The following is a 24,537-nucleotide window of genomic DNA, read 5'->3' on the forward strand; positions in this document are numbered from 1 at the left end:
ATGACAGAGGGGAGGGTGGAACGGGCGGAAAAAAGGCGCACGGAGAAAAGCGTGAGATTTCTCTACCGAAAGACGAAGTCTGGAAACGATGTTGTGCTGTCGAAATTTTGTCAAATTTCAGAATAAAGATTTGACTTGTGTTCGTAGTCCCGGATAATAATCTAGCCTGTTGTTAAATACTCTTTGCCTTTGATACAAGTAATTCTGGGTGTAAATGAATATCACCCTGGGTTTTAAATGGACAATTCGCTGGAAAACTGAAGGGAGGAAAAATGCAAGCGCTATATGAGCTGCGAAACGGTAAGAAAATACTCAAAGAATTAAATTATTCTTAATCATCGTATATAATAATAATAATAATAATAATAATAATAATAATAATAATAATAATAATAATAATAATAATATCGATGATGATTTATTCGGAGCTTCCTTCATCATATAATTATCACTAATCACGGAAAGGATTCACAATAATTATTGGGATTTTATTATTTATAATTGACAAGGCTGAAGTCTACTTGTTACTCACCCGCCTGCCGGTAAAATATCTTGAAGCAATTTGATGAGGAATGACACTGTAAAATCAGTAAACTGCTTCGGCGCTTCGAGTCTCGTTCTTTTGCGGGTGGTGTAGCCTAGCTTATTTCAGCCTTCGGAGTATGTGCCACTTAAAGGCCTAATTTATTCGAGTACATTTAAAATCCTTATCAAATATACGTATCGACCATACTAAACGCCATTTGCATTCCCTATAGCTTTATATGGTTATAATAACGGTTACAAACATACAATGATATTTAAGATTTATAAAATTTAGCAACAGTTACATCTTACGTATACGTGTACCTATGTACCTATGCATGTATATATATATATATATAGATATATGACGTTACTCATATCCATAATACACGCGATGCGCTGTCGATCATCGTTATTACATCTACACGTATCCGGATATGTAGCCAAGAGTGATCGTGCAGGAGGTAATGTACCAGATATAAAACAAAATTTCTACAAAAAATTACAAGTGCTCTATTCACATTGACAATATAATCAATATTTTAACAAACCGAGCACTGTTTTCACATTCCAAAAGTCTTTCCAGAATGAAATTTTGCTATTTTTTTCTTCTCGTCGCTTCTCTACTCTCCTTTACCCTTTTTTCTTTTAAGTACAATTATTTAAAATCGACATACAATTTTGCCAAAAGCACATTTTGAGATGATTTGAGCTGGCGTGCTAGTTGCTTATTATTAATACTATATTATTGTTAATATTATTATTATTGGTATTATTGGTATTGTTATTATTATTATTATTACATCTCTAGAAGATCAACATGTAGAGAAACAATCGAACTCAAATGATAGAGATAAAAAAATTTAACAAAAAACTTGCATGTCCAGACAAGCGATTTTCCCCACAGAGAATCTCACTCGTTGTAGGTGACAGGAGTTCTATTTTCAGGACATAATTATGCAATTGTATGATGAGCTGCACAAATTTTACACGTACACATTCCTATAAACCGAAAGTATTATAACGAATTAACACACATTTATACGTTGCATATAATCTCACATGTTTATGTTGATCGAGAGCTAAACTTTATCACAGAATAACATAAAATACCCTAGTTATTATAATAAATCATAAATCAATTAATAACAAATATATTTCTAATTCTAAATAATCTAATAATATTATTATAAATTACAATACGAATATCAGCGTGTTTAATATCATGGATGCGTTACACTTTGGGCGCTTCGCAAATACAAGAGTCACATGCAGTTCGTATTTCGCATGGGTAAATAGCGAATGAATTTTTGCAATTGAATTTTCTCTGTCATAATCCAATGCTCGGAAGGCGTTTCACAGACTTTGACATCACGAGATGATTAATGATCAATTCGCCAAAACTCAAAGTTTCCAGTTTAAAATCTTGCCTTTCGCAAATCCTCATCCTGATTCGTGAGACTCGTGACAGAAGCGCCGTGAGCGTGATTTGCAATTGAGTTAAATCGAGTAGACTATTTATCGACCTTTTAAATCGTTCCTCAGTTTTGTCCGATGTATAAAAAAGTTTTTTTTTTTTTTATTCTTGCATTGTTCCATCTATTTTTTGTGAATAGCAGCAAGATTTCACCACTGATATTAATCTAATTTTTTTTTTCTACTTCTTTTTTTCGCATAATATTCTTTCAATCCGAATAAATCCTTACAAATTACATACGTACTAAGCTGAATGTACATGTGCAATGAAATTATGTATATCGGCCTAGCGCTAAACATTGGAATAACCTCCTAACCCACGATTTAATACTGGTTAACAAGATTATCTTTGCTATTGAATTTTGCGAACGAGGTCGATGTGGTTTTTAGTCGTTGCGTTCGAAACTTGGACCCCGGTGTTTGCAAAATTAATATTACCGTGAGAAATCAATTCCCGCCACGTGTAGTATTTTTAAGTACAAGTACGTTCATTTTACGCATATATGTGCGCGCGTGTTTGTGTGACGGTCAGCAATTTATCGCGAGCCGGAGTTTTGCGTTTAGTAAAACTATTAAATGCACCTATAACGTAGCTGTGGTAATAATCAGCGTTATATAATCGCTGTGTACCACTCGAAATGGCAGGTCGAAATGGTAATAATAATTTCTCGGTAAATTACACAATTTTTACTACCTTCAATCGATATCATACAAATAATATGTATATTGTATTATATTATATCGTACATGTATAACGTATATATGTATATACAGTGGTCCATTTAACCAGAAAATAACAAATTGTAAAAACGGGGACTGAGAAAGCGCGGAGAAAATTCAGTGACGATACCGTTGTGATTTGCGTACAAAAATCTCTCTAAACGTCGTCAGTCTGAAACGCCGAATAAATTGCATCTAGGCATGTCCTTGTTATCCTTATTTCATTACTATACAATGAGATCCTGCGCAGTAGTAAAAAGGTAACTCGATATCATAATAATCAAATACGTAAGTACATCCCGAACCGTTCTGCCTGCAAAAACAACAAAAAAACAAAAAAAAAAAACACGTACACCGCTTGGTGACGGGTAGTCTATGATTCAACGTGTTCGACTATTTTATACTTCAAAAATGAGACGTGTGATTGGAGTAAAAAATTAAGTACGTACGTCCGTAGATGTATGCAAGCACTGCACTATCGGTAGATATTACAACATCATATTTCATCGACTTTTAAATTCGATTGCCGCGATTTATGTATGCCTGTAATATACAGGTATATCTACGATTTTTTTTATACATTACAGTAACAGACAGTGATATTTATTACGCTTGACTTTTTTTCTTCTTGCAATAAAAATGATATGGCTTCTACGAAGATGCGAGTTTCTTGTTCCCACCGACTTATCTATCTCGAGCGAGTATCAATCAAACAATGTAATTTCTACTAAAACTTTTTGTTGATTATTATTATTGTTATTTTTTTTTCACCCCTCTTCTCCTTTAATCACCTTTCTCGACACTTTTTAAATACTTACGTTCTACATAGCTTGTCTAATATGGCTCTTGGACGGATCTTAATTAATTTTTTGAACGTTGCATATTCGGTATATCGCGTGGATTAAAATTTTTCCACAACAGTTCGATGCCGATTTTTTGCACTATCTATATTCGTGAAAAAAAAAATACGTTACACACCGGTTTTCACTATCGCGGCATTAAGATTTCACAGATCGAATTTTTATCCGAGCCATCAATGACATTAAGCAAAGGCTGTGAAAATATTACTTATAATTATCACTCGTAATTGTGTATCATTATAATAATAGAACCATATTAAATTACGTGAATTCTGAACTCAGCTAAGACAATTATTCTACCCCGTATTATGCGATACCTAGTCAATGGCGATTCTCGACGTTCGTATTTCCGTGTAATTGAAAGAGAGAGAGAGAGAGAGAGAAATGAGTATAAGAAACAAAACCTGTTGCCGAAAGATAAAAATTCAGCTGCCAATAAACAGGTAACAACCGAATAAGCTGCATCTACGAGTATGAATATTAAATTTTTTTTTCCTCCTTTCCATTTTATCTTTTAAATATCCAGCACTCGTCCAAAGTCACACATTATAAAACTTATCAATATACATAACTAAAATCGATTACATATATACTCATTCTATAATTATTGATATTAATAGAGAAATAAAAACAACAAAAATATTAATAATTTATGTACACGAATAATGATTTGGACCAGCCAACATATAGCACAGATATGTTCAATTCTGAATTCACATATACCTCTATATCGGACGATATCTAAAGCATAATCAACGTTTGCGAATTCTTCCACTTTTATTACGCTTCCTCTTTCACCAGTCATTTTCCTTCGTTTCAACTCATCGCCCGATGAAACATCTACGCAGTTTTCTTTATAATAATAAATTACTATTTTCTACCGTGACCCTGGCCTATTACAGCAGGCTTTGGGTGCCCTAAGAGACGCGCTTCGACGTTCTTCATTTCGCTGATCCAACCGCGGTATACCGTAAAAGAGAGATTTCTTTGACGGAAAAATAACAATCCGCTCGGCGAACTCGTTACATTCCCGACTCAGCTATGCCCTCGTCATCTGAAAATCATTCGGATCTTTCGTTTCTCTCATTAATTCCGCGCGACGATTATCCTACACACCTTCCACAACCATGCCCAATGCAATAACGACAAAATTATACTCTCTGCATGTATTCGTTTCTAATCTAATCGCAAATGAGCGTCAAGTAGTCGAGAATCAGTACAGCAAAGGACCAGAGTTACGGTTGTTAGTGAAAACCAATATGGCGAAAGCATCGCGTTATTCGTTTATCCACTCATTTCTGTTCTCCTTTCATTTCACATTTCTCGTTAGGCGCATGCATCACACATATCTAGTGTACAAAAAGCGTGCATGAAAAACAGCAAATGAAATTTACCCTCGTCGGAGGAATGACCAGAGTCTGAAGGTCACCTTTCCTTCTCAGCCTCGGCTGGATTCTTTGAATTTTCAACAGAGCTTCGGTTCTTCCCTAAATTCAAAATTAATAAAGGTACAGAAGACAGCGGATCCGCCCCACTTAGCGATTCGTTAATACGGCAGCTATACCCTCCGGTTTGTGAATTTCGTTCGTGTTTCAACGTTGGTCGCACAGTTCCGTAACGTATGTAATTAACCAAGCGCCATCACCACGTAAGATTAGGAGCAAAGTATACGAATATATGTAGACCGACTTCGCTATATTACGGACAATTAATCGTCACTTGAAAACTATCGAATTGGACCATTGCTCGAAAAAGAAGCGAGGGTAAAAAAAATCGACCCGCTACCACGAAGCAATATTCCTTGGCGGTTTGAAAGACAGTCGACCGTTATCCCGCCACCAAGATGGATCGTATCGTAACATTATATATAAGTGTGAGCGATAAAATGATTTTCACTTTCAACAAGTATCCGCGCCGCTTGGAAGACGTCTCCTCACTTACCTTCGAATCCTTGATTGTCGTGAATTTCCCTAATCGGTCCGATGTTGTCCTGCCCTTCCAAGACAGCAAGCAAACACTGATGTATACAAATGTACTGCTGCTCGGTCTGCACCATCCAGACCCTCTCCTTCCTCATGGCGCAGACAATGCCGAATATATCGACGTAATCTGATACCAAAATCTGTTGCAGTATCCTGTCCAAGGTGATGAAAGTGCCGCTTCTGCCGACCCCGGCGCTGCAGTGAACCACGATGGGTCTCTGATCGGGCCCAACGCGTTCCCTGAAAGCTCGCACAAATCTCGCCAAGGTTTGCGGCGGGCTTGGAACCCCGAAGTCGGGCCAGGTCATGAAGTGGAAGTGCTGGATTTCCCGCTCGACTTTTCCCTGTTCAACCGTGGGTATTCGGAGTAAAAATCTATGCCCAGAAAACGTTGGATTTCAAATGGTGCACCGCTCACCTTGCACAACATGAAGTTCCTTATGCGCCAGTCGGGATATTGCCACTCGTTCAGCATAGTGACGCAAATCTCGTCGTAGTATGCCGGAAGCGTGTCCTCGGGAAAGTAACGATCGCATTTCTCTCTTCCCTTCTCTATGCAACGCGTCAGCATCACTATTGCCTGACTATTGCTCTCCCAAACCATTCGCCAGAAGTCGCCCCGCGTCGAATGCAGCGGTCCTTGCGTGACGATGAACTCCCTCGGCGAGTTGTGACCCTGCATGTGTCGGAAATCGCGAGTTTAAATTTCCTGCGCCTCGAGGCGGAACACGGGTTCTTTATACCCGGATCTACTTACCGGCACGTAGTTCGCGTTTATGTAGTCCGAACCTTCCTCGTCGTCGACTGGCTGCAGTTTAAACCTGCTATGATCGTAAGGCAGGATGTTGGTGAAGCGGTTCTTCGGCCGATTGCAAGGTAGATCGGCCGCCGTGCAGGGCTGATCTCTGCCGACGTGTTTCAGCTCCTCAAACTCCTCGGAGAAACGGAAATCGGAATCCGCGGACATCATTCGATAGTGATCCGCGAAGTTTTCCACCCGTATTGGACGGCTGCGGAAATTCGTGGTATTAGTTTGAGGAAAGCCGTATTTCCGCAAAGGGAAATCACATTAACTCACCTTATCTCAATTACACTTCCAGGCAACGATAGATCGTCGGTAACTCGTGTTTCCGTCGTTTTTCTACCTTGACTTCTCCTTCGTCTTATTATCAGACCGAGCCCTAAGAATGTCAGCAGTAAAACGATTGGAACCGTAACGCCGACAATGATAGCCGTATTGTCCTTGTCTGTTGAGAAAAATTTTGGAAACCATTATATTGTGCGTCTACGTATCATCTAGAACGAATATATACAATTTATGCTGTTTGGCAAGACGATAATCTCACCTGCGACTAGTAATCCTGTGGAAAGACATGAGTGGAAATTTTACGTAAATTATTTTCATTTAAAATGTCGTCGTGACAAATTGAGCCGGGAATCAAGCTTACCTGTCTGAATGGGAAAACTGTAACTGGTATCGGTGAACTTGTCAGGAGCCGTGAATGCCCGGACCTTTACTTTGTACGTCGAGCCAGATTTCAACGGGCCGTTACAGTAGCCGGTTTTACCGTCGCAATTTTCTCCACCGATCGTAAAGTCCTCGACGGAGCCATTTTTGAACGGGTAATAAGGTTCCATTACCTGCAAAGGTAATGCGCGGATATTATAAAATTGGTTTCGTTCCAGTGAGCAATGTTATAGTCGAAGTAAGAAATAGCGGATGAGAGGCGGAAGACACTCGATCTGAAACGCGTCGTGCATAATACTGCTTTGCGAAGATTCGAAGGCTACCTGAACGATCAGTTGCCTCGTACGAGAAACGAGATAAATCAGTGTTTCCATGATGCACCTGCCGCGATTAATCAATTCCGATCACCTCAGCACCAGAGGCAACACTAGCGAGTGTGGATCACATGAAACTATCAGTAGTGTCTTCTTCACCAGCACTGTTTACTGGCGTGTATAATACGCTCTGGCAACGTGCATCAGCACACGAGTCCCCCCCGAGGGATTGCGAATTCATGAGCAGGCTCGACGGCCGTTCGCTGAATTCAATGCAAACAACGAGCCATTGAATACTAATGAAATCTTTGTCTATATGCACGTTTCATCGTAACTACCCACAGCTCAACTGGTGGGCACATTGTTAATTTTCCTTATCCAAAAACGTGTGACCTTCAGTTGTCGGCGATTTGCAATCGGGATTTGATTCGCCAATTACAATCAGTTTTTTACCTCAGGTCAAATACCCTGTTCCTCAAGGCTGAATGCTGTTGTCGAATATTACCTGATACGGAGGCCAGATGCTGTAACCTTGGACGTCTTTCCAGCTGGGCATTTCCAGACCGGAGGCATTTTTGCTGTCGTCCTCGGCGACGATGATGGTGTAGGAAGTGACAGCTCCGTTCTGTTCGCTGAAGTAGTTTTTCCTGAAACGTATCTGGATGGTGGTGCTGCTTCTGCATACCTCCGAGGGTACGACCTGAGTCGGAGGCTTCGGAGGCGCCAGAATTGGCATTTTTTGTTTCCAAACGACCTCCGGCCCGAAGCCGATCCTCGTTTCCGCCTGGATTCGAAATATGTACGTCTTTCCTGGTATCAGCGATTTGATCACGCCCTGCAACTCGGTCGGTTTGAAGTCCTTGACTTGCGTGTGAGTCGAGCCCTGAAATTGGGATGGAAAATACTGTGAGTCCAATTTTTTCCTCGTTCTTTGAACGACCGCAGAATTGAAATTCAGAAAATGGTATGTACCGCGTCTCTGCATATCGGTCTCTCTCTTTCAATTCTAGGATACAATAAAATATTCATTCATTCATTCTCTCACCTCCAGTCCGTACGTGATGCTGAACTTCCGAATGACTCCATTCTGATCCTGGCTCGGCAGGGACCACTCGAAGGTGATGTCGCTTGGCGAGACGTTCGAAGGTTGGAACACCTCGACTTTTCCCGGATAAGATTCGCTCGTTGTAAAGCTGGCGCTTACCGGACTTGATTTTCTCAAGAAGGTCGACTCGGTTCCGGATATCACGACCAGCGTGAATGTGTAATTGCGATGAGGCCTCAGATTGTTTATGGTAATCGAGTTGCGATTTGTCACGTTTTGGATCAGGCTCTCCTCCAGACTTTCGTCCGTGCTTATGTACTGCACCTCGAACGCGTCGTATTCGCCTCGAGGCACATCCCATTCCAACGTTATCCTCGTATCGTTTATGTTCACCGCGTGTATCCTCGTCACTCGTTCAGGGACTATGAGAAGACGACGAAAGTTGAGTTAGTAAGTGGTCGGACCAAAACGGATCTGATTCTGTATTGAACTCTTGATACGTTTTCACTTCAAGAAACTGATACTTCAACAGGAAAAGCGTGACTGCTGATTTTTCGAGCAGTTAAACACCAAGCACATAAAATCACTGACACAGACTCACCTGTACGATATTTGCAGCGAGCCAATCCAAATTGCGATTTGGATAATTACAGTATTTACCGAACTTATTATTTATCAACTGAATAGTTTTCTACTCACATAATCTGTCCTGCCTGAGTAGCGGTTGACTCTCGACGTTATCGCTAACCGTCCAGGCAGTTACGTTGTACAATTTTCCCGGTGTCAAACCGCTGAATGTCACCTTGTTCTCGGTATCGTTAACCATTTTTTCTTTAATGGTGTTGTTCGAGTCGCTGATACTGAACCGATAAAGATCGAAACGAGACGACTGTACTGGCGTCGGTGTGTAAAGGAGGGTCAATGAGTCGGGGTAATCTTGGTCGATGACAACCACGACTTCGGACTGGATTAACGGCACTGTGTTAACAAGGTAATCGACGTAAAGTTACGAACAAACAAGACGAAGTTTAGAATCGATAGCTGAATTTTTAAAGACACGTAAATGTTATTGAATTTGCATTTCTTTATTCTCTTCTTCCCACTGTATTATCTTTCCGCTATTTCGTTTCATTTCTTCTTCGCTGTAGCTGCCACTATTGATATCGTAACAATTGTTCGATTAGTCGTGCGCAAAACACGGCGCTTTGTTAAGGTAACACCGAATGATCGAAAACTGCACGAAGCGAGAAAAACAGGTTAATTGCAACAAAACGAATTCGACTCATTTGCAATTCCACACTTCACGTCATACCAAACAATCATTTGAAAACTCAGTAAAAAAAACAGGCACGTCTGCATGCAAATCTCAAATACGGAATGACTTAGCGTCTCAAGGTAGACATCCTACTCACTTGTTCTCGTAGTGAGATTGGTCACGTCGCTGACCAGGTTGTAGGACACGGTGTAAACCGAGAACGAGTACTCCATGCCTGGTGTCAACTCGCCAATCAGTTCCTTCCTCAATTGCACACCATCCTTCGGACCAGAAGCAGCAGCAGCAGCAGAAACCGTACTCTCTGTGACGTTCTTAGTGCGAATAGAATCGCTATCGTTCACCAACCACCATCTTATCACATACGTCTCTATCCTGCCCTCTGGCCTCGGCCATTCCAAGGTAACATTGGTAGAGTCCGAAGTCAGCGTGATGTTTAGTACTGGATTTGGTTCTGAAAAAGATTCACGTTACATAGAATCTGCTGAAGGTTTTCAGATTTTTCTTTCCCTGCTTCCGCGTGTCAACAATCATCTCGTACTCACGAATTGTCTGATTTACTTGCAGCGAATCCAAGCTCTCGATCCCGAAGCTGACCGTGTTTACCCTGATGATGTACCGTTCGCCGGGTGTCATGTCGTCTATTTCAGCTTCGGTATTGCTCAAGCTCGCCACGTCATGCCAGGTGGTATCATCCTCGGTTTGATAACGAATGGCGAATTCCGTGAACATGGAATCTGTCGGTGCCTCCCACCGTACGACGACCCCGTTCCTCCGCACTTTCTCAATGCTCAAATTCTTCGGCGGATGAGGGACTGAAGAAGTCACAGGTATACAGGTGAATTTAACACCCGATCATTGGAGAGATGTTACATTAGGAAGTCATTGAAAGTTTTGGTATTACTTACGGACAGCCTGAAAGTGGACGTGGGGCTCACTTCTGAGGCCATGGCTGATCGCGACGACCCGAATTTCGTACCCTGCACCCGGAAACAAGTCCTTTAGATCGATGTGAGACTCGATAGTCGAGGTCGTCGTACTCTCCCCGGTGTCATTTCTGTTGTGAGTAACCTCGAACTTCTCCTGACGCGAGTTTACGTCGCTCTTCCAAGATATGTTCAGCCCCTTTTCGATCGATTTAAGATCCTCGATGATCGGACTGGCCGGTCGGGTCACTTGGTATATCACCGACTCAACTGATTCAGCCTTGTTGCTCATAGCCTGGACACTTATCGAGTAGTTCCGACCCGGAAGAAGCGCGTCCAACGTCACCTTAAATTTTCACAACCGTCACCTATTACGCTATCGTTTCATCGTGAAGATTCCGTAAATGCATGACATGAATTGGCTTTGTGCCAGAAATTTCGACTCTGCGAAGCGTGTCGATACCTTTACCTTCGTTTTATCGACTGTCAGAGACGTCGTATCGCCGGTAAGTCTTTCCACTTCGTCGTACGAAAGCTTGTAGCTGTCCTGAGTGCTGGCGTTGTTTGGAGTCCAGGAGACCTCGACCATTCCGGTCTGCTCATCCGTCACAGCTCGGAGATCTCTGACAGGTAACGGTTCTGAAGAAAGTGCAATTAGTCATGACAATCGCAATGAAAACACGAGGATTCCCTTCCTGCGACGATACTCACCCAACGTTATATCCCCGGTCGCTGGCCAGCTGGTGACTTTGCCAGACACCGTCTTTACAATCACCTGATAGGTCTTTCCGGGCTCCAAATCCTTGAAATCGAGCCATCTCTCATCGTCCCGGCTTCTGGTGACCGGAGTCTGCCGCCTCGTCGCCAGAGACACTTGGTACTTGTCGAACTCGGACGTCCCGTTCTGGGAGTCCCAGAGGACTCGGAAAGACGTCGGAGTCAGGTACCTTCTATCGAAAGTGACGTTCAACGGGCGAAGCGGAACTGTTCGATATTGGGCGGTCGTTGGGGCCGAAGTCTCGTCCTCCGACACGGTTTGTACCGATATGTTGTAGGCTCTTCCTGAAGGAATAAATAAACGGAAGATTCGAAGCTGCGTCCGGCGTTTAACGCCGATTGCTGCTCCTTGGAAGTGGAAACTCACCTGGAACGAGGCCTTTGAATGCAGCCTGCGCTGGTCCCGGGGGTTCGCCCTCCTTCTCGACGTACAAAACGGACTCGATCGCATCCGGTGGATCGATGCTCACCTTGTAGTGGGTGTATATACCGGCTGGATACGGCGGCTGCCACAACACCAGAAGCGTTGTCTCGTTTCGGAACCAAACGATGAACTTTCCCGGTGTATTTGGCTCTGGGGATTGAGAGCATTAAGCCGTTAGGGGTCATCTGCCGAAATTCGAGACGTCAAGGCTTCTCAAACACTTTATCGAGAAGCGAATATGGTGCAAGAAAGCAAGAACACTTGATTAAATAAACGGACGGTCAGATAAATCCGTAAATATTGCGACAGTTGCTGATCGCGCGAACAAACATTGCGAGGCTTCGATCCGAACGATAAACAACACTGTAAGTGTAAGAAGAACAAGAGAGATGATGACGATTAGTCATCCAACTTGTTGAAAAATATATCCTACAAGATGGCCGTGCATGTTTTTATCACCGTCATAGAAGACGTGAAAATTGAGCGTCAATGACTTACTGGTCGTGAAGTTCCTGCTCGTGTAGGCCACGCTCTCGTTCGCATCGAGCACGGTAAACAGCTGCAAAGAATATGTAGCTCCGGGTATGAGATCCTGAAATGTATAGGTGGCCACATCGGCCGGAACAAGGCTTGTCTTGGGACTACTCGTGTCACTGAAACTCTGAACCCGCAGTCGGAATCCGGAATAATTTCCCTGCGCGGGTGGAGCCCAAGAAACGGTAGCCGATTTTCCATTGCGAACGGTCACCGTGAGATTCGAGGGTGGATCGGGTGCTGAAAATTATTACATCGATCAGGTTTGAGCTAGTGCTAACGGTAAGTAGCCGGGAATCGAATGTGGAAACGTTCGTCACCGGCAAGGGCCGATGACCAAAGTACTTTTCCACGTTCGCTTCTAGCTCCGAGGCACGTTTCGCTTAACACTTATCATAACGCCATTATACACTGCAGAACGGACGTCAATTAATTACCTGTAGTTATCGAGGCGGTCCACGTGAGCCAGTCGTTGAGCGTCGAGTTGCTGTAGTAGAGCCAGAACTCGTACTTTGTACCAGGAAGAACGTTCGTGAATTTGATCTCGTCGCCAATTTCATCCGACGATATCCTCGTGTTCGGCGGCGGATAACCGATCGCCGGACTGTAATCGAGCCTGTACCACGAGTCCCCTTGACTCAGATTTCCCGGTATCTCGATCGCCAAATCGGTCGAGTACGTCACCTGAAAAGAAGGATAAAAAGCCACATGTAGAGGATCCTCTCACCGCCAATTACTGGGGGAAAAGATCTTTCGAGCTTTCGATCGCCGTTGAAAACGCAAGTAAAAGACCAAGGGAAATGATAGCAAAGTGTACCGCAACAACCATAATCACAATCCGGTCCATCAAGAGCCTTTTGATTCTTGACCCGGATCGTGAACGTACGAGCACGCTGAAAGTCCGTACTTGGATTACATACCTAGAACGACGCGACACGCGATATTGTTTCAGCTCGTATAAACAATTAAGTCAGGACGTTCGTACTATGTGGGCTAAATTCCAGCACCATTGTACGACGGCATGCGGTATAAGAACGGACGGCTGCAGGCGACGAACGCATTAAGCATTACAATAAAGCGTTAAGTAGGTGTGACGTCACGAAGATCGTTCGCCGGTTGTCGATGGTGTGTATCATTACACGCACGTGTATGTGGAAAACGAAAAAAATATTGTATGACGTCTGCGGTGTACACGGTGCGCGTATAACACATTCGAAATAATATAACGAGCGAATGTGAGTTCTCACATGCGCGTGCACCAGGTAGAGTTTGGACTCTTCTCCATTGCTTGTAATATTACACTCCGTAGCGTTACTGTTTATCGACGATGCAAGAATAGGTATTTAACAACTGTCCGTGCGTGTGTACGTACACTAGGCATACGTTGTAATGGAGGTGCCGGTGGGCTTTCTAACGGGTCTTAAAATTAGCTCGTTTATAACGTACGCGGCTCGGCGTTGCCGTACACCTGTAACCTTTCCGCGTAATAAATATAAAATTACAAGTAAACATAAAAAACAAAAAAAAATGTAAAATAAAAAGAGGGAAAAAAATCGGTGTGTATGAAAAAGAAAGATGGTGGATAAAAAGAAAGAAATCCCCGTTACGAGACGCTAAACAACATCACAGCACCGAGTGTCGGGTGTGGGTGATGCTCGACGGGAGGCGATGAACCTGCAACGTCGTGTTTGTTGCACGTATAACCACCTATATGTAAAATATTCTGTGCACCTATATATGCATATACATATGCATACAGGTATGCATGCTTTGCACGCACCCAGAAATAAATACACGGCTTAATCCGCGTGCATACATCGCGCTCAGGTGGGTGCAGCTCATGAATTTTCTTCCGTATCTCTCCCCTGCGCACGGCTGATACATATTATATGCGTGCAGCGTTTGAGGATAATGCTGAGATAAGTAATTGAAGTGATTCCGGGATAGGGACAGTCGGGAATTACCGGAATTAATTATTCCATGACAACGCTGTGTTACATGTATACGCATGTTGTAACGTGCTTGGACATTACGGAAAATAAATATGGATTCGTGAGCTTAATTAATGAGCCAAAATCAAAGGCGTAATAAAATGTTGGGAAAAAGCTTTAATTGCAAGATACGTGTTTCACGTTTTAAGTCTGAAACAAGACTGTTTTTACAATAATGTTGGTTGACGCAGCAACCTTATTCTTTTTAAAGACATAAGAGGTTTATAAACGTCTTTTATCTATGCCGACTACTAGATCATTAAAGAGGGGGCAAAACGGGTGATTTCACCCTTTGTAACAATATGTATGTATAATGTAGGAATGCGAATGTACGGATATGGTGGCCTAACCGAGCCTGTTGAGCAACTGCAGGATGTGCCCGGTTTCAATTGGATAACGAACCCGACAGCAAGAATCGACCGCAGTGATGAGACGGCTGTTTAATGCTCCGCGGCCGGCCGGCCGTAGCTGAATAACCAGAAGCGAGTCATTACTTCGGACGAATAATTGCGATAGAGTAAAAGCGGTAAGCAAGCCGCAGGATTTCGCTGTTTAATAATTATGAGGATCGATTCCACGGGGCTTTGGAAATAATCCGTATGAAAACCGAGCGCTGAATCAGCGCTCCGCATTTAACGCGATATAACCGATTTCCGGAGGATTTTCGACAAATCGTTACGGTTTTTCTTGCAAAGCATTTGTGTTATTCAATCGCGCTGTAAATAATGAAGCAATTACAATCCAGTCGCGATTATTCACGATCGTTTTTCAATAACTCGCGCGGTGAAGAAATAATTATACCTAGATCGCAGATCCCGATCATTCGACCAGCCGATGTTCTGCTCTTATAAGGATCATCGAAACCCGGACGGCGTAATGCATACGAGCATAAAGAGGATATACATATATACACCTGTTCGACAGTGGCGTTACGCAAAACTGACGCTTCTTTACTACGGCCTTTCAACTTCCGGTCGGCGACTTCCGGCATAACATTGCCCGTACAACCGACTGACTGACGGACCGATGCAGACGCGGCTGTACGTCGGATGCTGCGGATACGTATCCCGCAGACGATGCACATGTGCCTAGATGAATTCCGCTATATTCTCAGCTCAAAATCCAGGCTGAGCATTTCGTTTTTCATCTCCTGCGGTTTCTCTCTCCCGCCTCTCTGTCACTCATTCTTTTCCTTTTCTCTCTCTCTCTTCCCCCGGGATATTTTCACACATGCAACGGCAGACGGCCTGCCTCGTCCGCCTCTGATTCTTCTCGCAATTAAGCCTGGGACCTCTCTAGCACCGAGGGGTGGGCGGCTGAAGGAAGGGAGGCAGGGAGGGCAGGAGGGATCGATATGAGCTAGACTGCAGGAATACCGAGCCCTGATGCGCGGGAGGGAGAACAAGATCCAGGAACGAGGGACGCCGAGTCCACCCTCCGTCAACCGGGGGTCGAGAGCTACGTGAGAGGATCTGAGGTGTAGCCAGCAACAGACGACTCAGATTTTCGTTCCGCTAGTCAGGCTCGGAGACGAAGCACCTCGCTTCGCCCTTCGGTGAACTCCCCGCAATTTGTCTTATGGAGATTTTTCATTTTTATCTCAAAGCGGATAAGGAGGAGGAGGAGGACGAGGAAGGAGACGGATACTCTTGCGATTAAAAACCTGCGACGATCTAGAAATGTGACGATTGAACCTTGTTCATTCGGTATGTAATTGAAGTTTGAGTTTCAACACAGTTTTCGACTAATTTGCTCCGTCATCTTCTTTTTTTTTTTTTATCTCAACAATCAAAACAAATGCGTCTCGTAAACCGGTATCAGGATTTTCATTAACTGCTTCGTTTTTGCGACGGCACGGAATACAAAGAACTACAGTGACTTAGGCACATGGTAGATCGTAAACGAACGAACGATACGTTCTCTCGCTATTGAGTATAGTTACGCAACGATTCGTTGCGTGTTGGTATAAGCTTATGGAGCGACTGCCTGGCTTACACCACGCCTTGTATTACGGTTCTGTATCTATGATAATCGTGATTAATTTAATTAGACGGCCGATCGCGTACGCGAGTAAACCGTAGAATGGTGAATCGCGTTTACAATTTATCGTCGAGCAAAATGTTAACGCAGGTGCGTGTTTAATGTTTATTAAAATGGGCATAAGTTGGTGGTATATTTGCAGGTCCCGTCACTGCGAGAACGACGCGGAGTTCTCGTAATTAACCTGCGGGCGTGTCTCACGAGGTTTCTCAAGTAGTAGTTATATTTGCCTACGCGTTTGTACTCGTACATGAAAATAAGATTTCTACACCTTGTTCGGACGACGGACAAAAGACTAGTCTGTGAACTTCGTTAACTCCGTAGTTCCACCTAAACCCGTGTTCTTCGACTCGTTTTTACCTCTCCAATTTGTCGTCTAAGAACCACAAAATTACGCCACGGCAATTTCACGTGCGATTATTATACGATGCGATTATTGTCGGTAAAAAATATTCTCAGATAAAAGCAAGACGAACACAGCTTGTGCTAATATTTGGCCGCTTATCTGTCTAACGTTTGTCCGAAATCTGCAGTGACGACAAGTTTACTCTCTGAACGTGTGTCGTTACCATTTCCGGTAGCCGCTGATCTATCGCTTACTTCGGTAGTGCTTATTCGCTGAGCTGAAAGTGCAAAACAAAGCTACGAGATAGGATGTTTGCGGTTTGCGTAACGGAACTGCAGTCTCTATTATACAAATGTAGACGTTGGTAAGGAGCAGATTCGTTGTAATTAGATATTTCTCACGCGTACTTAGATGGTATACAAATTACTCATTGTTCTTCGGTATAATGTGCGGTAATTAAGCATATAGTGTATCGCCCCGATATACGTACGCGATTATTGCAAGGCAGTGGCAGAGGCGTTTTCCTTGCTTAATAAAGCGAAATCATTAAAACTCCGTTGATCCGACCTTCTGCGAAAATCCCCGTCGGTTGATTCGCTGGGAAATGTAAACCGCAAGGAAGCGTAAAATCTTTCTTCAATGCGTAAAAGCAACGAGCTCGTTCAATTTATAGATATAAACCGCTCGAACCGCAAGCTCAAAATCAGCCGATTCCGCAAGCTCCCAGTGATAAATTTATGCGTAAGAAAAGACAAGTCGCGGGCACGGTAGTTACAACGAGAGAATGAAAAGTGCAGATTTTACTCTCAAAACTGCCGGAAAAGAGGAAGAGTTCAAGGTTTTTGGCAAATAATACCCATGGCAGCTGTGATTTTCACCATTGACGTGAAATATTTCACTTTGCGCACGGTAGTTTTCACCATTTTTATACTAAATTCTGCATTTCACGGTGTATATTTTACAATAAAACCTCGACGCGTCCCTCTTTTCTTACAGTTTTGAGTAAAACCTGCTCTTTTATTCTCTCCGTGTAGCACTGAACTTGCGGGCGTCGTTTCCTGCTCGGCTTCGCGTACGATCATAGCTAAACGATCATTGTACAATCGCTATTAACGCGGCACATTCGACATCGTCGCATGCGTCAGTCAACAAGCGGCTTTCGCCGCTTTCCCCGCTTCCGTATTCGAGTGCAGATTGAGTCGCGGTCGAACCCCTTTGCGAACGAAATGAACGCGCGTGAGAATTTAGATTTTCTAATTTTTCCCGTGCTCGAAGCGCAGCCGAGATTTACTCAGTCTTTGGAAAATTTATCACTCGATCGCAATCGAGGCGTACTTTACCTATACGTAGGTGGAGCAGGCGAGTCGAGTTACATAAAATCGTTAGCCCTGCAATTACTCGCTGCAGTTTACCGTTACATAACGCATCAGCGCTCGAAGCACACACCAACTTTGATTCGCATGTACAAGCTGAAATTCAACACGGTCGGCTTGACCAACGTGCAACCTTGCAAATTTTAGCAGCTCAGTTTTGCGCGTATTGCACGAGACCGGCGTGGCTCGCTTTCCCTGTTAAGCAATTCGAATGAATTCAAAAGCTGACCGCGTTGCGTATAGACGCTCCGTTGCGCATGCTGGATATAATATAATTAACCGCGCACGATTCACGCATTTAACTAACTGCTCAGATTATTTGGTCCACGCGGCAGACTTGTGTCACTGAAAATTATTGTTAATTTACCACACTGTACAAAAGTGTTGTAAATATGTACAAAATCAGCTTGCAAATTTACAAATTCGGTGTAGCGACGTAAATTATTACTATATACTTGTGACAAATTTACAACTAAGTTTCTGATGTTACTAATTGTAGAATTTATAAGAAAAAACACGAAAAAAATCATTCCGAATTCACTTGATTGTGTAGTAAATTGATTGTGGTTGTAAAATGAATATATAGTAAGTGTTGGGTGAATTCACTCTTCCGTATCGGAATAAAACTTCCAATACAGTGTAGGAAGCTACGTTCGGAAAATTTTAACAGTGTACACAAACCGGAGGATTAAAAACTAGCGATTTTGCAACTACGTGCGAATATAAAACCACCTTTGCCTAGTTTGTATACCTAGTATAAAATAATATGTGTCACAGAACTACGAAAACGTGAGCTTTGGTGTTCAGGGTAAAGAAAAAAAAAAAAATTGACAACCTTCACGCTTTTACTTGCAATGCGAAGGCCGCGGCGATTTCCGTATCCAACTTCTGTGTTATGTTTCAGTCTGCTGCATTATTGACGAATACTGTACGAATACTAGACGAATATTGAAGGCGAATACTAATTTAAATTCTTTTATTCGCGTATGTTATCTTCGAGACGGTTGATTCGAAAGTTACAATTAAATAAACAAATCAACCGGTGACTGTTTACTATGTGTATACAGTTCAAAGATAAAGTGGGCCTGGTATCTCGCGTGATGTAATTATAACGGAAGTTCAAAACTTCCTTGGCCTTCCGGTTAACCATCAAAGCAGCTCGGTTCTTTCTTTTTTCTAAATAAGGACACACGTTTGCTCGTTTTCTTGATTAGAGTATCGTATCTACGGAACGATCTACGACAGGATTTAACGTCTAGCTCGAGTAACTATACGGTGTTTTTTTTTTCCTTAGTTTCGTTTTATTTCTCACACGTCGTACAAATTAGGAACATGACGTAATACAAAAAAAAAACGCACGATTTCGTATTCCATGAATAAATCAATTGTCTTTAGATTAAAATTTATGGAATATCTTTTTTTTTTTGACACCACAATATTATAAATAATTCGAATGCGATTAATGGAAACTAGTTTTTAGCCACATAAAAATTAAAAATACGTGGAATCTATGTTTGAAAGGTCAAGTCTTGGCACGGGCGTGAGTGAAGTGAACATATCTCACATTCCTAAAATTAAACAGTGGTCATGGGAATATCCAAACATGCCCGAGGGTTTGATTGATAATGTACAATTTATATATATTTTTTTATTAATAACAGGTTATTCGAAAGGTCCGTGCCGACTCGAACGAGATTAAACGCGCATCCCTTCCCACTCCAAGGGCCGGATATCATCTTCACACTCGACATCTGTTCGCCGCAAGGTGCAGAAAGAAATGCAGCGATGACTCGGCCTCGTTATCCGCTCGGGATTTCCGTCTGACCGTCAGCCTTGTTTCCGCAGCGGTTTCGTCACATTTCCCTGTTAAGCGGTGACGGCAGAAATCGGAGATGAGAAAACGAGCAGACGCACGAATGCCTGAATGAACAAACGTGCGCTTTTCCCACCTCGGGGGACCCGGGACCCGAAACGCTGCTTCTGACCCGCTGACCCCATGACCCGGGAACACGGGTCCCAGAAAGAGACACTTCACTCGTTATCCAACGATTCCGACTGCCGTCGAAGGAGTTTATTTTAGCACGCTACGGTCATCCGCCCCGCATTCTGGGCCAAAGAAGCCGGAGCTTTTCTTTCTCTCGGTGTCTCTCTCTCGCTCAGCTGTCTTCGCCAAATATCTACGATGCGTCTATCGCGTTGCCGCATTTTCTTACTCCGCCGATTGACTTCTTACGCGCATTCTCTTAAGCCATGCGACCGCGTTCGAGGTCCGCGGTAAAACCGCACTAGGGTCGTTATTCGCAATTAAACGGGAAGATGTTGGCGATCGGGGAATTTTTGGAGGTATAATTTAACGGAGAAGCAGCAAGACTACACCTATCCTAGCTCGGCATCTTTCTCGAGGTCAGTTTCGAGACGAGAGGCTTCCTCGAAACCGCGGTAAACATGCCAAGATCTCGATTATACCGCGGAATTGCTCGGGAGGCCTTTGGTCAGGAACACGCTGTTGTAACGCGTTAATAATATGCGTGACGACGCGTTGAAGTGCAGCAGGTGCAAAATACGCTTCAAAGTCAGTACGGAGGACGCTGTTTTCGAACAACGAAAGGATATTCCAGAAACCGGATTTGCCGCGCGAGAGGATAACCTGTTTTCAACGCGACAACGAGTCGCGTACATGGCCAAATACCCGGCGGTATGTTCAAAAAAATATTTTTTTTACCACGATTGTGGCGTTACATGAAACTTTCGACGCTGCGATTGTCTCGCCGGTTTTCATATCGGATCCACTTATCGCGTTTCAATGCAGCGACAAGTGGATTGGAGTTAATAAGAATGAATGAAACCACCGGCTGTTGGTGATCGCTTCTCATTGATACATTGTTGAACCTCTTGTCTTCGTTGTCGGATGGAACCTCTTTCAATTCGGAATTCAAATAACAAACGATAGATTACGTTTGAACAGTCGGACAAAGGCCTGTTAAACACACGTCGTCGTGTCGAGGAAAAAGAAACAATATGTAACTTTGACTAACAGGGAAAGTACAAATTTAAGCGTAGCGTCATCGTTTTCTGAAAAAACTTGAGTAAAATGGACCAGCTACCAGACTTCGGTAAAACGACGTGATCTTTGGCTCGGTTGAAAAATCTGAAAATTTATAACGATCCTGAAGAGATTGAAATCCGACCAACGCCGAATTCGACATGGCTTACTCCAAGCATTCATCGACAATCGCTGACGATGGATAAATCACTATGTTTTTATATAAATTTGTACGACTTCGCGAATCTCGTTTTCGTCAATTACCTGTGCTTGGACTGTAAATCAGTAGGCTACCTATACTCGATTCCAGTAATATACGCGCGAAGGTCGCGGTAAGCAGAGAAAAACGAGAGGAATAAATAAAAGCGGAATTTGAGAGATCCCAAGGATTTAATCGAACGATGAAGACGTAAAGTACTGAAATTCGACAATGCCGAAATGGGATTCGAATCAAGCCCGCTGGCTGGCTGGCTGATCGATCATGGGACTTTACACCTCATTTGATATGCGTGAGCTATCGAACGACGCACTTACGTCCAACTCTTTCGTACCAGGAGAGTTGGGTTACTACGAAAGGCCTTTATCGCTCTCCCAGCTGAACGCGCGTGAACTGTACTCAATGAGAGAGTACGGAGTTCTTTCACCTGTCGAAAGACCAGCGTATTTGCCCAGAGTAACCTGGACACCTCGCCTATCCACCGATCCTTTTTCCAACAATAAAAAACCGATAACGTTCTCTACGCCTTAACGTACAACAGCCTTCCGCGGATTTCACACTTCTAGCAATCAGGCTACGGAGTGTACAATTCCCCAGCACGGCGTACCGACTGTCAAATTTAATCGAAAGCTGCATTAGAATGTTCCCACGGTTGGACAGAGCTGATGGAAAGTTCGATTTGACGTGACGCAAAACTGAAAATCGCCGCCATCGATCGCTCGAACAAATCGGAACGGTTCCATCTGGTCTCCAATTGATCTAACGCCGTTAACCCAACGCGATGTACTCAGATTTGACTTCCCGCAGCGGATTGAAACGATTGAGAAGCTGCGGGCCTGATCTCTGGATCATATTCCAAACTCGACGTAGACCAGCCGTTGTAAAAGTAACCTTCGTACGCGATTGTTAGAGCAAGCCGTTCTCCGTCTACGCACAGGCTTGCACCGAATCTGGTACCTTCTACCTACAGAATTATAATCACCTAGTAAGATCGTGAGCCATCGATTTACGTTGCGGGAGAAAATTGGCACCCACAACATCCGCTGTAATGATTCCTCGGGACGCTGGGCGTTCCGTTATAGTCCCCAAGCGGAGCTAAACATAATTTTTCAAATATCGTGCATTTAAGTCGTTCACGTTATGCAATGCTCAGTCAACCAAGTCCGTGCACACCTATAGTCACCTACGTCAGTTTGCATAGGAGCCAAACAGGCAGTCCTAGGTATCGATAATATGCCTCCATCTGCCTGTTCCGTGTGTCTGCTTTTACCTGCCGTGGCTAAGACCCTGAGGCAGTGTACGTATGCGGTTAAAGACGAAGTGTGTCGTGCTTTGTCAAGTGGTGTGAGTGAGCGGAGGTATACTAACTCCCTACACTACGGTTAGACGCTCCGCAGGTAGCCGAAGCGGGTTATAAAGTTTAACGTTGAGCTGTAAATCGTTCCTTCGGTCAGGTCAGGGTTTGCCAAATTTCCCATACAGTTAGGCAAATTCTGTGCAAATGCGGCCTCGGGAATATTTCGGACTCTGTGAAGGTTCGGAATTTATTACCCACAATTCTTGGCCGGAACAGTTATTCCAAGCGCGAAACGATGGTCTAATTCGAAAGGCGCAGGGTGACGATCTGACTCGATGTTAATCGATTCTGGAGAATTGATCGATTCGGCGGGGAGCCACGATCGATCTTCAAGAGCCACGGTAGAAAGTATTTCGAAAAGCAAAACAAGGTTGTAGGTGAATCGGGGAGCGTATAGGAGCGCAAAAAATTGACCAATCGACGATGTCTGTAACGTGTAACTTACCTCCGCTAACAGAACGAGAAAGATTCCTGACCACCGCGAGATAACGATCGGTCGTTTCATTGTCACCGTTTGTTATACTCGGCGACGAAGAAACGGGGTGATCGGTAGCTGGAAGAGGACGGTTATCACTGCAGGCACTGGTTCACACTATCCCGACTGAAACGCGGCCGCCTGGAATAAAGCGTCGCGATAGGAAGCGGCGACAGGTGATTCTCACCAATTGATAACCGCACTTGGCACCTGCACGGTTGACACAAAACACCTGTGAACCCGGGGCACTAATTCCGACGGCATCTCCGGGGCGGCAGGGCCGTGAGTCCAGGAGCCTTTTCGACAGATTTCCAATTGATTCGAATTCGAGAAAGAGTGAGCTCCCGACCGTCCTCGCCCTTCCTCGTGTCCGGGTTCCCGGCTCTCTACGTCGCACCCTTCGCCCAGGGTCGCGGTCCCTCCTCGATTTCTGGCACTCCAGTCGCTCCCTCGCGTTTTCAAATTCGATTGTTATTGTACCGTCAAATCTCTGGCTTATACCTTCGACCGTCTAGCGCGCTTTCATTTCGTCCGACTCGCGTACACTTTCATGTTTTCTGTGCCAACGAGGCTCGACTCGCCGCCAGTCGTCGACCAGCCAGCCTGCCTTTCCATTCGCCTCCTCCTCCTCCTCCTCCTCCTCCTCCTCCTCCTCCTCCTCCTCATCCTTCTCCAACAACGCCGCCGTCGCCGCCGCCACCTGGTTTCCTCTCACTCCCGCTTTAGTAGACCTATGCTGTCCCTCATCCGCCCACGAATAGCGCGCCTCGGCGCATGCGCCGAACCAAAACCAGATGCAAAGCCAACGCTACACGAGGCGAAGCGCGGTACGTTGGTACTTTGAGCTTCCCCGAGAGCCCGGCAATCGATGGTCGAACCAGCGAAGCTCTTCCGGCGGTCGAAACGTCAGCGCAATTTCAGGGGGTGTTTGACAAGGGACAACAGCGGCGGAGATATTTCGATGAAAATCATCCGCAGATTGGAACAGTGAGCGTGTGAAATGAGATACGGATCGTCGAAGACGCATTCTCTTCGTTTCTGTGGAAATTCGGAGCTCATGATTTTACGTAATTCATCTGGCAATCGAACCCGTCACGCTTCTTGATCACGCACCGCGGGCAAAACCAGACGTAATGAGATAGGGATACTATTTAGAGACGCGATGAGGGTACGGATGATAACAGATGGTGCGGTGGCAAACCCTGGGCCGTGATCGATAGCTTTTGAAAACGGCGTGTTTAACTACTGCGGAATTTTATCCCTTCGCGCTGGTTGACAAAATTTTTGGCGCCTATTATAAGCCCGTTGCGAGCAATCCGTAACGTGACCGATAAAATATTACCTCCTATTTTTCACCCACGATCCAATGTT

General features: G+C 44.0%; 1 protein-coding gene across 6 annotated transcripts; it reads right to left on the reverse strand.

Moving 5' to 3' along the window:
- Nucleotides 1-402: 402 nt before the first annotated feature.
- On the reverse strand, nucleotides 403-23,767 carry LOC124185888 (tyrosine-protein phosphatase 10D). 6 transcript variants are annotated; one of them, XM_046577126.1, is made up of 20 exons: nucleotides 23,137-23,767; nucleotides 12,762-13,008; nucleotides 12,289-12,564; nucleotides 11,734-11,940; nucleotides 11,301-11,651; nucleotides 11,059-11,228; nucleotides 10,572-10,935; nucleotides 10,209-10,478; nucleotides 9,803-10,117; nucleotides 9,090-9,368; nucleotides 8,391-8,812; nucleotides 7,851-8,228; nucleotides 7,012-7,204; nucleotides 6,910-6,924; nucleotides 6,642-6,810; nucleotides 6,321-6,573; nucleotides 5,982-6,239; nucleotides 5,523-5,907; nucleotides 4,976-5,068; nucleotides 403-4,635 (listed from the first exon to the last, which is right to left on the reverse strand). In XM_046577126.1, the coding sequence occupies exons 1-19, from the start codon at nucleotides 23,194-23,196 to the stop codon at nucleotides 5,007-5,009; spliced, it is 4,674 nt and encodes a 1,557-aa protein (XP_046433082.1). In that variant the 5' UTR covers nucleotides 23,197-23,767; the 3' UTR covers nucleotides 403-4,635; nucleotides 4,976-5,006. The 6 variants fall into 6 exon arrangements, with proteins under 6 accessions (XP_046433082.1, XP_046433081.1, XP_046433084.1 ...); XM_046577125.1 differs by having other exon boundaries at nucleotides 11,053-11,228; XM_046577128.1 differs by lacking the exon at nucleotides 6,910-6,924.
- Nucleotides 23,768-24,537: the final 770 nt, after the last annotated feature.

The sequence above is a fragment of the Neodiprion fabricii genome, chromosome 6 (genome assembly GCF_021155785.1).
Source record: "Neodiprion fabricii isolate iyNeoFabr1 chromosome 6, iyNeoFabr1.1, whole genome shotgun sequence".
Classification (NCBI taxonomy): Eukaryota; Metazoa; Arthropoda; class Insecta; order Hymenoptera; family Diprionidae; genus Neodiprion; species Neodiprion fabricii.

Bases quoted from the DNA above. Each gene is read 5' to 3' on its own strand.
- LOC124185888 (XM_046577125.1), bottom strand. From the start codon at position 23,196: ATGAAACGACCGATCGTTATCTCGCGGTGGTCAGGAATCTTTCTCGTT. The intron at 13,009-23,136 runs GTAAGTTACACG...CCTTCTTTTCAG, and splicing joins TTCTCGTTCTGTTAGCGGAG to GTGACGTACTCGACCGATTT. The intron at 9,369-9,802 runs GTGAGTAGGATG...TTGTTAACACAG, and splicing joins CAATCTCACTACGAGAACAA to TGCCGTTAATCCAGTCCGAA.